The 12,186-nt window shown below is 38.6% G+C and overlaps 1 protein-coding gene across 2 annotated transcripts; it reads right to left on the bottom strand.

The window, feature by feature from the left end:
* Window positions 1–5,768: 5,768 nt before the first annotated feature.
* On the bottom strand, window positions 5,769–11,390 carry heca (hdc homolog, cell cycle regulator). Of its 2 annotated transcripts, none has more exons than XM_084091010.1 (4): window positions 10,962–11,390; window positions 8,358–9,467; window positions 6,392–6,546; window positions 5,769–6,295 (listed from the first exon to the last, which is right to left on the bottom strand). In XM_084091010.1, exons 1-4 carry the CDS (start codon window positions 11,116–11,118, stop codon window positions 6,131–6,133), a joined length of 1,587 nt encoding a protein of 528 aa, XP_083947136.1. In that variant the 5' UTR covers window positions 11,119–11,390; the 3' UTR covers window positions 5,769–6,130. The 2 variants fall into 2 exon arrangements, with proteins under 2 accessions (XP_083947136.1, XP_083947135.1); XM_084091009.1 differs by having other exon boundaries at window positions 10,926–11,357.
* Window positions 11,391–12,186: the final 796 nt, after the last annotated feature.

Genomic DNA, 12,186 nt, shown 5'->3' with positions numbered 1-12,186 from the left:
TTCTGGAGAAAATGGTTGCCATGGCGTTGCTAGGGCGTTGCTAAGATGTCCTGAGTGGCTTTTAGAACATTACTATGCAGTTGCTATGGCGATCCAGGTGGTTATAGGAATTGCTAGATGGATGCTACTTTGGGTCGTTGCTAACTGGCATAAGTCATTACCGGTATAGTCTCATCCCATGGAGACATTCCTTTAACGCAAGAGAAGACTATGGGATTTTTGTGTGATTTATTGTTAGGCAGCATTCAAACAATAAATACCGTTTTGGCGCTCTTTAATGTGACGTGACAGATGGCTAGCTGTTGCCCCCTCAAGTGAACGGATCATCGCTACCGCTTCACTATTACTTACAGCGCGAAATGAACATCAGAAGAAGATACAGTACAACTTAATGAAATGAATCATGTCTCATGTAATCACTATATCAGTGTTTCAACCGCGGAAAGCTGTCAATAAAACAGCTTGAACGTCACATTTACCTCAGAAAAGGCATTCAGGACCAATAGTCGATAGTCAGCTAGAAAAATAACTATAGAGAAGCGTGTTTTGCTAAATGTACCATTACATATTTACTGTTTTTCAATATTTGTTTGAATCCGTCTTTTTTTATTTACAACCACCGTTTAAATGTTAATATATTTTTTTTTTAAACGAATTGAAGTAGAAACATAACTATGTAATTATATTGTAACGTTATTATAATAATAAAAAAAAGTTATCTAAATATTAGTTAACTTAACCTTATATTATAGTAATGTACCAGCTAACTCCCTGTATAGTTGAGCATTAGTTGGGAGATTTTCTTTTCTTGGTAAAAGTTGCCATGTACTGTATTAATCGATAACGCGATTCGGTTGAATCGGAATTGAATCGTGAAATTTATGTCAACTAGTGCAAAATGCCCGTGCAAAATCAGTTTTTGTGTGTGTTTTTAGTAATTGTTGGTTTGGTGTGTTTGAGTGCTCATTGTTACAATTACACAGCAAAAGTTCAGTGACATTTTTATTTGTGCATGGTAGAAAGCACACAGTAAACTCCGAGAAAACGCTATGCTTGAGCAAACAGTTTGTGTATAGGCAACTACAAATGATGCCCGTGAAAGAGAGTGTGAACGCATTGAATAGGATGTGTTTAGTTGGTGAATAGCATAGGTTACTATTACACAGTAGCGATAACGTTAAGCGCACCAGAATGAAATATAATATTCAGAAGTAAACAGCATAGCTGACTTACAGATTCAGTTAACATCCACAAATGAATAAGCACGTCGATTCAGGGAGCAGTGCAAAGTGCCCATGCAAAATCAGTTTTTGTGTGTTTTTAGTAATTGTTGGTTTGGTGTATTTGAGTGCTCATTGTTACAATTACACAGCAAATGTTCAGTGACATTTTTATTTGTGCATGGTAGAAAGCAAATACTGATACTGACATAATGACATACAATAAATGTGGAAAATTTAACTACACGATTCAGGGAGCAGGATACATAGTGAACTCCAAGAAAACGCTACTTAGCTCTGCTGCTTTCTTCGACCCTCTCTGTCTCTGGTCCTGGGCTGTGCTCACTCAGTGTGCAGTGTGAGAGGGGGAGTGGCCAGCGGCTAGAGTGGCAAAAGCCAGTGTGTGCTTCTTTTACCGATATATATTTAACAATATCTTTTGCATTTCTAATCCAAACAACGTCAAACTTGGCACTGCACTTACTCGTGCCCGTGGCAAGACACCTGTCAAGTTTGAGATCCATCGGACAAACGGTTCGCAAGATATGCGAATAACACACACACACACACACACACACACACACACACAGACAGACAGACAGACAGAAAGACGTTCCTGTAATTTATAGATAGATATAATATACAGAAGTAAACAGCGTAGGTGACTTACAGATTTAGGTAACATCCACAAATGAATAAGCGCGACGATTCAGGGAGCAGGCTACACAGTGAACTCTACGATTCAGGGAGCAGGCTACATAGTGAACTCGACGATTCAGAGAGCAGGCTACACAGTGAACTCGACGATTCAGGGAGCAGGCTACACAGTGAACTCGACGATTCAGGGAGCAGGCTACACAGTGAACTCGATGATTCAGGGAGCAGGCTACACAGTGAACTCGACGATTCAGGGAGCAGGCTACACAGTGAACTCGACGATTCAGGGAGCAGGCTACACAGTGAACTCTACGATTCAGGGAGCAGGCTACACAGTGAACTCCGAAAAAATGCTACGCTTGAGCAAAGAGTTTGTGAATAGGTTACTACAAATGACAAATAAAATATAATATTCAGAAGTAAACAGTGTAGCTGACAGAGTGTTTATGTCAGAATGTTTATTTTTAAACCACAACCTTCTTGGGGCTTCTTTTACCGATATATTTACCGATATATTTTGCATTTCTAATCCAAACAACGTCAAACTTGGCACTGCACTTATGGACTATAATCATTTTAAGCCAAAATGGGGGTCAACCTTGAACAAATTGCAACAGAAGCAAACTGAACTGATTTTGTATCCTCAATATGTCCTGAGTAAGGAAAAAAAATGTCCCGAAGAATCCCATTAGGGGAAAGTTTTGAAAAAGACCCAAATATAGCCTATTCATACGCCTATTCATTCTTTTTCTCACGTGAATAGGGTAAAAATTTTAACCTTTAGATATCACCATGAAAATTACTGAGTTGATTACTTGCATCAAGACAAACAAAAATTGTATTACGAGTTTTTTTAAATTGTTTGTTAACATGGACAAACGGTGCATAATCTAATTATTCATGTGCTAATTTGCATAAATACCACAACAGATCTAAACACTGGGTCTAGCCAGGTGAAAATGTCTTGTTGAATCTTGTTGACACATAACAGTAAAATACTTAATGTTAAGGTCTGAATGGAACCCATTTAGGCTACCCATGAGCATTAATACATAGAGGCAGGAAGAAGTACTTTAGAAACCAGCCTTTATTAATTATTATTGCAGAGATGGGGTTTGGGGCTGGGTCCGTGGGACTGTTTCTGGGGATTCACTTTTTATTTTACTTACCTTTTGTCTTCTGCATTCTCCTTACCATTGTCTCCTGTTCTTCCCTCAGACTCGTCCCCCAGAAACAGTCCCACAGACCCAGCCCCAAACCCAGTCTCTAATTAATAAAGGCTGGTTTCTAAAGTACTTCTTACTGCCTCTATGTATTAATGCTCATGGGTAGCCTAAATGGGTTCCATTCAGACCTTAATATCAAGTATTTTACTGTTATATGTCAACAACATTCAACAAGACATTTTCACCTGGCTAGACCCAATGTTTAGATCTGTTGTGGTATTTATGCAAATTAGCACATACATAATTAGATTATGCACCGTTTGTCCATGTTAACAAACAATTAAAAAAAATTCATAATACAATTTTTGTTTGTCTTGATGTAAGTAATCAACTCAGTAATTTTCATGGTGATATCTAAAGGTTAAAATTTTTACCCTATTCACGTAAGAAAAAGAATGAATAGGCGTATGAATAGGCTATATTTGGGTCTTTTTCAAAACTTTCCCCTAAAGGGATTCTTCTGGACTTTTTTTTCCTTACTCAGGACATATTGAAGATACAAAATCAGTTGAGTTTGCTTCTGTTGCAATTTGTTCAACCTTTTTTCATAAAATGACTGGACTATTACTCGTGCCCGTAGCGAGACACCTGTCAAGTTTGAAATCCATCGGACTAACGGTTCGAGAGATATGCAAATAACAGACATACTGACTGACTGACAGACAGACAGACGTTTCTGTAATTTATAGATAGATATCCAGCCCTAGCAATAACAATAATAAAGAACCTTAAATTATATTCTGGAAAATCTTTTAGAAAAAAAGAGTTAGATTCATGATGAATAATGTTAACTGCTGTCCACATTTAACTCTTATTGCACACCATGATTTTTTTACCCAAGCAGCAGCAGTTTCCATGGCAACAGCCATAAAAAGGCAAGCAGCTTTTATGCTTACACTGTTCAGAATGATTCCGTGTCTATACCTGCAAGTAGATGTATTGACCTGCATTTATTTATATAAATGCTGTCACATCATTTTCCGTTCTGGGTTACACATCCTGTACCTCACAGACCTTGTACACATACTAAAGCAGAGCAGATTTGACTAGATACCCATATCGTTTGGGCATATATGGTTCTACAGCTAAGTGCACAAAGAAGCCACCTTTGTCCTAAATAAATGCACAAACAGACACAAACACATATCTTCTGTTGGAACAAACTAGATTTTGTACAAAAAAGAAGAAAAAAGAAGAAGATTCAGAGTAAGTCAGAGAAATTTATACCTGCAGGCAATCCCAGCTTCTATCAGAATGTGAATATGTATCAGAAGTCATGGTCATGAGCCTTTAGCCTGAAGCATAAAATATAGATGCATTAAAAAAAATACACACATTAAAAAATGGTGTTCACTAGGCTTTGTGTAGACAACAGTGTAAACTTCAGATTGTCTGATCTTGGATTACGTTGTCTTTGAAAACACTGCTATAGGGTTAGTTAGTATGATGATGTAAAAGTGGCAGAGGGTTACATTTTTAAAGATGTATAGCCTACTGTCCTAAAGACAGTTAATACGGCAACACAAAAATAACCTTTTAATTGACTTCTCACACTACATTTGTACATGAATCTGATGTTTACACAACACTGTTTTCAACTAAAAACGGAAAAGCGTTTTGGCCGTTAATTTACACGACAATGGCATTTTGGTGGCCTGAAAACGCAAACTTTTGAAATCGGGTTTCAAAATGCAAGTCTCCATGTAAACAACAAAAACGCAAATTTGTGAAAACAATGACATCATGCGCATGCATATTACATGTTCAGTCTATAGACTTATGTAGCCCCGCCCCTTTTCAGCGCTGCATTCATTGTGTTCCGGTTTGTATTTCCACAGCATGAAGGTAAGATTTTACAGATTTATGAAAGAACCATTCGTTTTAAAGTCTTCCCAGCATACTGACATTTGTTATGACTGTGCTTGTTTCTCTGGTGCATAAGGTCTATAGGCATGTAATGTTTCTTTAAAAAAATGACATCGCCAACTACTGGCCTGGCATGCATAATACAGCGTTTTTAGTTGTTTTCGTGGATCCTTGAGAATGTTCCTTGTTGGATCATTTTGACAACGTTGTCGTCTGTATGCGAAAAAAGCAAAGGAAACACGTTTCCATTTTTAGTACACATTGTCGTGTAAGCATAACTTGAGCATAGCTGAGTTGAGTTCACAAGGCAAACGATAGTCTAAAATACTTTTTATTTATTTTTTACAAAATGTGTAGCTACTGTGTTTGGCTTCTGTATGGTAGTATAATCCTCATGAGATATATTATCTCTAGGAGGCTTTAAAATGTAAATTTTTAGCAGAAATATGGCCAACAACAGGCCAGCAGATCCAATGGTATGGTAAACATTAACTGATTATTATAGATGTTGTATAACAGTTACTGTTTCTAGCACATTTTAAATGTTAATCTAAAAAACGATTTATATATTTCTCTCACTCAATAAATGGCTTTGTCTTCCAAGATTCATAAACCAAAGGTTATTCACATAAAAGCACCTCTTAATTACTTTATCAAAGAAGCTGCTTCATCTGCAATAATGATGTTCATTGAACATTGCTATTTGATATGGAAAACAGGAATTATGTATACAGGCTCTGGGCGGAATGAGATTGAGATAAAAATAAATAAATAAAAAACTGACCAAGCCTTGGAATAATTAATAATTACTGTGAAAAAGGAAGGACCCTTTTATGTATTTTATTGTTTTCTTGGTTTTTGTACAAAAGAGCAAATTTGGCATACAGAGATACATTCACTTGTCACAGTATTGTTGTTGCTTTGTTTTTTTAAATGCAAGCTCAAACATTTCAAGGATGGCGTTAGAATATACGCAAAAGCACACCCTCTTTCTCTTGATAAAAGGCGTGCTCTCCGACGTAACGGTGTATGCTTCGATTCTTTCTATTTTGTTCCTAAAGAGAACTAAGCTCACACAAAGTGTCGACAAGAGCCCAAAATAAGTAATTCTATGAATAGAAAAAACAGGGAAAAAATACTAGCATGCAAATGCAACTTTTGTCAATAAGCTTCAAGAACTTTGAACGAAGAGAATGGCTTTACAAAGTGATAGTCCAGATTGCCACAGTGAGGACACTGCTGCACATTGCTGTACTCTGAGAAATACTGCATGCCCACACGTACATCTATGACCGGTTTCCCACAATGCTTGCAGTTGAGCCGTGCCTAGGCAGACAAAGAGGAGTGACATTTTAGTAATATAGCAATATGTAATATTAAATGATATGTTATATTGTTTCTGAGCATGAACAGATTCATTACCTGGCAGCATGGCGATGCCGCCAGTATGTCGTATGTGTACATTGTGCCCAGCTGGTGCCAGCTTCCATCCCACCTAGACTTGCACTTTATACACACGATTTTGTGTACTCCTTCCAGGCAGTCCACACAGATGGCATAAAGGTGCATCAGCCTCCCTTTAGAACATAAACAGAAAACCCTTTTAAACTGCAATTAGCCTCTAATTAATGAAAATATATTCTAATAGGGATTTAATGATATGCCATGATCAAAGCATTATTTTCTGTCACAGCTGCTTTGCTTCTTTAGAAAAAAGGGTTCATTTTATTCCCAATCAGTTTGGTACTTTGCCTCAAAATCCTCGCTTTAGTCTTCATCAGCAGTCATATTTCATTCTCAAATGCTATACTTGAAATGTTTTTGCTATGTTTTGTAAAATTATTATCATGTAGAGTTTGTCAACGGACTCAGCTCAAAGCCATTTAATAAAAATGGTGAAGCTGGAAATGGAAAGGTTTTTGCTGTTCTTGCTATTTTATCTGAAATTAATGGTGTGCCTGCAATGCAATTCTTTCTAACCAGGGCAAAAAAAACAGACTCAACAAAAAGAATGCGAAACCATGTGGATAAGACTCTTATGACCCTCTTTTATAAATCTTACACTGAGTCTGTAATCTGTATTAATATTTTCTATAATATTTTGGTTTGGCAATCTTACTATCAAGGCTAAAAATGCTCTGTCCAGAATAGTGAAGGTAAGTAGCAACATTTTAGACGTTGAGCAAAGTAGCCTTACCGACCTGTACAATAGACAGGTGGTACGGAAAGCCAAATCTGTTTAATCAATTAGAGCCCATGCCCTTTACTCTGAGTTTGAGACCCTACCCTCTGGCTCGCGGTTTCCATTTCCTTTAGTTAAGAGCAATAGATATGCATACTCATTTTCCCCACAGCCATTTCTCTACTAAATTTAGGCAATGGAGGTGGTGAGTAGGATCAGCAGGTTATTCACGGTCAGTGTATTGTTTTTACATTACATGTTTTTTAATGGTTGTCTGTCCGTATACCTTGCCGTAAAACGAATTGCCCCCTGGGGGACATAAATAAAAAAACAATTGACCAATACCAAAAACAAGGCAATGACTGACATTTTTATTTTAGGAATACTGATAATATCATTATCATAAATACATCAATACTACAAATTTGTACGATAATTATTTTCACGTTATGGCTGATAATAAATAAATGGTCAATATAAAAATTCGATACTTTTTTTCCCTCTCAAGTTAAAAATAAAGCATTAGATTTGCTAGAGATTACATTTAGCAGTGTTACTGAATTATTAGTGTTTTTTAAGATTAACTTTGAGTGTTAGATGATGGCAAAGGTAATCTAAATGTAAAAATAGGAGAAATAAGCATGAACTATTAAATATCCAATATCTGCCAATACTGATAAAATAAAAAAATTCAAATATCATCCAGTAACTGATATGATACTCATATCATGCATCCCTAAATTATATTTTTACTTAACACTTAACACATATATAACACTTAACACACACACATATATACACACAAATATATAGCAAATATATATAAAAATTCACAAAAATCGAACAATCTCGTTATGAAATAAATGTTTTTCTCCAAAACACATTATATATAATGATTTATAATATTTAAATCATAAATATTAAATGTCATAAATTTTATAAAGCATTGATGATACTGAAGTGACTGCACAACAAAGTTTGGAGACACTGAACATATGAAGAGAAATTTTATTGAATGTAAACAGAATTACAGTTAAAATGAATTCTGTAAATCTTTGTAACTTCTGAATGAATTCATTTAGGTTTCAACAGATATTCTTTGCTGTGCGAGCTGAGACGTTTATGGGACACTAATGAAGAATAACTTTCCCACCCTGATATTTTCAAGAGAAAACCCTTTCGAGTGTGAATAGTGGATTCGCTCACCTTGTAAGTGGCACGGTACATCATACTCAATCTCATCATGGCGTGAAGGGCTCAGGAACAGCGTCCCATCCACTAAAGGGAACTGCTCGAAGATGGGCAGGGTGTGATGGCAAAGGGCACAGTTCACCACATTGCGGTGACTCGCACTGAGCGCAGAGAGGATGAACTTCCTGAGATCCTCTCCCTGCCCGGCTTGGGCATCGTCCTCCATTCGCACATGATATGTGTTGAGCTTGTGGCGGGGAATGTGTGTGAGCAGCTCTGAAAGATCCAGCCTCCTCAGGAACTGCACAGGGTTGTCTCCGGGAGAAAGCCGAGGGAGGCACATGTTGGCGGCTCCCTGCTCAAGGTGAGTCCCACGTGCCACCAGACCTCCGGACAGCAAATGCCTCCTGTGGCCTTCTGTGTGAACCGCATTCTTTAGAAACTCGCCCAGGTGCCTTGAGCTGCGCGGGCCACCGAGGGACGGGGGGAGAAAGGAGGCGAAGCCCGACGGAGGGGACTGAGCGGGGGATTCGCATGGGGAGCGGAGCCCGTGGGAAACCCCGCCGATGGCATTGGGAGGACCGGCGTGACATCTCTCCTGAGAGTTCTGCCAATCTACCGATTGTCTGCGAGACAGTTCCTGACAGGAGCCACGGTGAGCTAGCTTATGGCTTGCAGATGATTTCCCTTTCTTGGGCTCATCGGCAACTTCCGGCCCGACTCCGCCGCAAGCGCCACCTACGGAGGCACCACAGCTGGGCTTCCCGCTCCCTTTCTCTGGCATCTTTTTCTTGCGCTCGTCATGCATGCGTTTCACCTGGTACCAGTCAGTGTCTTTTTTCAGGTGTCCCTGGCCACAGCGACAGGAGCAGAAGCGGAAGGCTAGATCGTAGCCCTTTTTGGTCCACATGTTCTGTCGGCACTGCTTCTCGTTCCAGCTGCGGGCCCGGCCGATGCAGTTGAACTGCACCAGGATGCTGCTCTCCCACTCATAGAAGCACTGCAGGTGCATCCAATTGCCGTAGGGGCAGAGTTCACTGTTGCACACCACACGCTGGTAGTCGTCCTTCTCAAGGTCAACGGGACGGCCCAGACTGCACACCAATGGGGTGGCACATGTGGCCTCTGCCAAACACAATGAAGATTATATTAACTTAGGCTTAATGCAATGGAATAGCTCACATAAAAATGACACTTCTTTCATCATTTACTCACTCTCATGTGGTTCCAAACCTGTATGACTTTCTTTCTTCAGTGGAACGGAAAAAGATATGTCAGAATTATGTGCTTTCATTGTAGGTGAAGAAAGGATGCAATGAAAGTAAATGGTGACAGAGCCTAACATTTTTTTTGTGCCCCAGGAAAGTCAAATGAGCTTGTAACAACATGAGGGTGAGAAAATGATGCCAGAATTGACATTTCTGGTTGAACTGTTGCTTTAAGGGAAAATATCTGTAATGCAGTTTACAATGGCTTATATTATACACTAAATAAATATGTACATCTATTTATAGATAGTGTGATTCAAGCTGCTTTATTGGCAGAATGTTCAATGTCAGTACATTCAATGCATCATTTCAATTCATAATAACTCTGTGGGTGCAAATCCCACTCAAAAAAAAAAAAAAACATTACACAACACTCCTGTGAATGAAGTTGAAGTGTGTATGTGTGTCCCATGAGAGACAGAGAAAAACAATTATACAACACAGATCCAGTCTTCACATTTGATTGGACAGTGGCGTTCCATGAGTGCTGTTTTTCTGTTTGAATCACTCCACTTCGAAGTGTTCTCTACCTTTCAAACCAGACTAGTAAAGCATAAAGTGAAAGAACTGTAAAAGTTCTATTGCAAAGTTCTATAAATCCGGCTGCAGCAAAGAGCATGTTGGTGTTTTCTCTAGCTCAGATTGGATTTTTCTCACTAATGTTAAAATTCTCGCTATGTTAAACTTAAAATTAAAACACAGAGTGGATCCGGGTGATTAAAGAACGTTCTGCTCCTCTCATAAAAGTAGTTCCAATACAGATTTCAGTCTATGCATTGCTTAATGACACAAAAGTTTTTTTTAACGATTTTTGTTTGTGGTGAAGACATTAACAAACTAATTGAACAATAATAATAATAATAATAATAATAATAAACACAATATCATGCTGTAGTACTACTAAATATGAAAAGAGCTATGATTACCTGCGCCCTGACATTCCATTGTTCATAGCTGCCACTCAAAAGATATAACACCATTTCCATTTCCTCAGAAGCCATAGCCATTCAATGCATTATTAAACACTCTACCTGCTCATCATTACGGTGAAGATATGACATGCCATTACACAGCGCACACACACACAGCATTTTATATCCAAATCACATGCAACTCTATGCCAAGTGTATTCACCCTTGAGCAAGGCCTACACAACCACCTTACAGTGCAGGACGATAAGTGGGAGTTGTAATCATTCTGATGGCGATGACACACGCACGCACACACACACACACACACACACACAAAACAAGTTGCTACAAGTGAGAGAACGTTAGAAGGAAGGTAAGGCGCGCGCACTTTCAGGGAAACGTACCGTCATATAGAACATTCACTGAAGTGACGTTCTTACCGCTTATGCTGTCGCTCGGCGGACCCGCTGTCGCTCCAGTCAACACCGAGGCAGTTCCTCCTGTAACCGCAGACGCACAGGCTCCATTTTCTTGCTCGTCCCCGCTACTATTCGTGCGTTTATTTCTCTTCCCCTTGTTGCTTTTTTGGTTGGGCATAATGGAGCGCTCAGTGTGAATGCAGCCTGTCAGCGACCGCCATCGAGCATTTCTGCGGATATCATGTCGAGGGTGCTTTACGAATCCACTGCGAATCTTAATGCACGGTAGATGCAGATGTTACAGTTCGATTATCATCCTCCAGATTTCTGCAGGCAGTCTTGACAGCAGAGGTACACCATGAAGAAGGCGTGTCCCTCTCTTGTTTTGATTCCTGCTCTGAAGAGAGAATGTTCCTCTGGCCCCGCCTCCATCTCTGATCCAGACCCAGTGCTCAGTTATTAATAGCGCAGACTGAAGGGAGTCCCGAGCAAATAATCGACACACTGCTAAAATTATTTGAAAACCAAAAGTGATGAACGTGCTATTTGAGCAGGTATCTTAATTTTGCTGATCATGGTTAATTTTTTTTTTTTTTTAAACAAGGTTCTAATTAGAACCTAACATGTTTTTACAGCTAGACGCCATTAGAAAAGTTCTACAAAGAACCTTTGACTCGTTTTTGACTTTGAATTCAAAATCAGGTTCTCTAAAAGTCCAGTTTAACCTGGCTCATTTATTTCAAAGGTAAAAACAACATAGGCATTTAATTGCACCATGCAGGTCTATAATCCAGTATTGGTCATGAATTTGAAAGATAAAGTGTTTTAAATCCAGTTCATTTATTTATATGACAGAGTTTATTGCAATTTTCAATAAACTGTCTCCAGCCATTCTGAAAGCAGATGAACCATCACAAGACAGAAATCAAAGACAGCAACACAGAAATCCATATGCAAATTGGAAATTTCAAGTCAGATTAAAATGTTGAGGTACAGATGCAGTAGATTCATACATTTATCTATAAAAAAAGAAAATCAAAAACTTTTTTCAAGCTTATTCATGCCATATAGAACATACTTTTTAAAAACTTTTGCAAATTAATTATTCAAAATGAGTGCCTATGTGATTTCAGACACAGCCTCTAGTTTCTATTCCTGAGCATGAAATGGCACAGACTGCACCATTAGGAGTCCTATGTAACATTTGTACAGACGGAACAAGAATAGCACAAGAACAATATGGGGA

The sequence above is a fragment of the Abramis brama genome, assembly GCF_963993115.1.
Source record: "Abramis brama genome assembly, chromosome: 18".
Lineage (NCBI taxonomy): Eukaryota > Metazoa > Chordata > Actinopteri > Cypriniformes > Leuciscidae > Abramis > Abramis brama.
This window is presented reverse-complemented; position numbering and strand designations above follow the sequence as displayed.

Coding starts and splice junctions, on each gene's coding strand:
- heca (XM_084091009.1), bottom strand. CDS start 11,118: ATGCCCAACCAAAAAAGCAACAAGGGGAAGAGAAATAAACGCACGAAT. Junction 9,468..10,925: donor AGTGAATGTTCTATATGACG/GTACGTTTCCCT, acceptor TGTGTTTGGCAG/AGGCCACATGTGCCACCCCA. Junction 6,547..8,357: donor TGTACCGTGCCACTTACAAG/GTGAGCGAATCC, acceptor TATGTTCTAAAG/GGAGGCTGATGCACCTTTAT.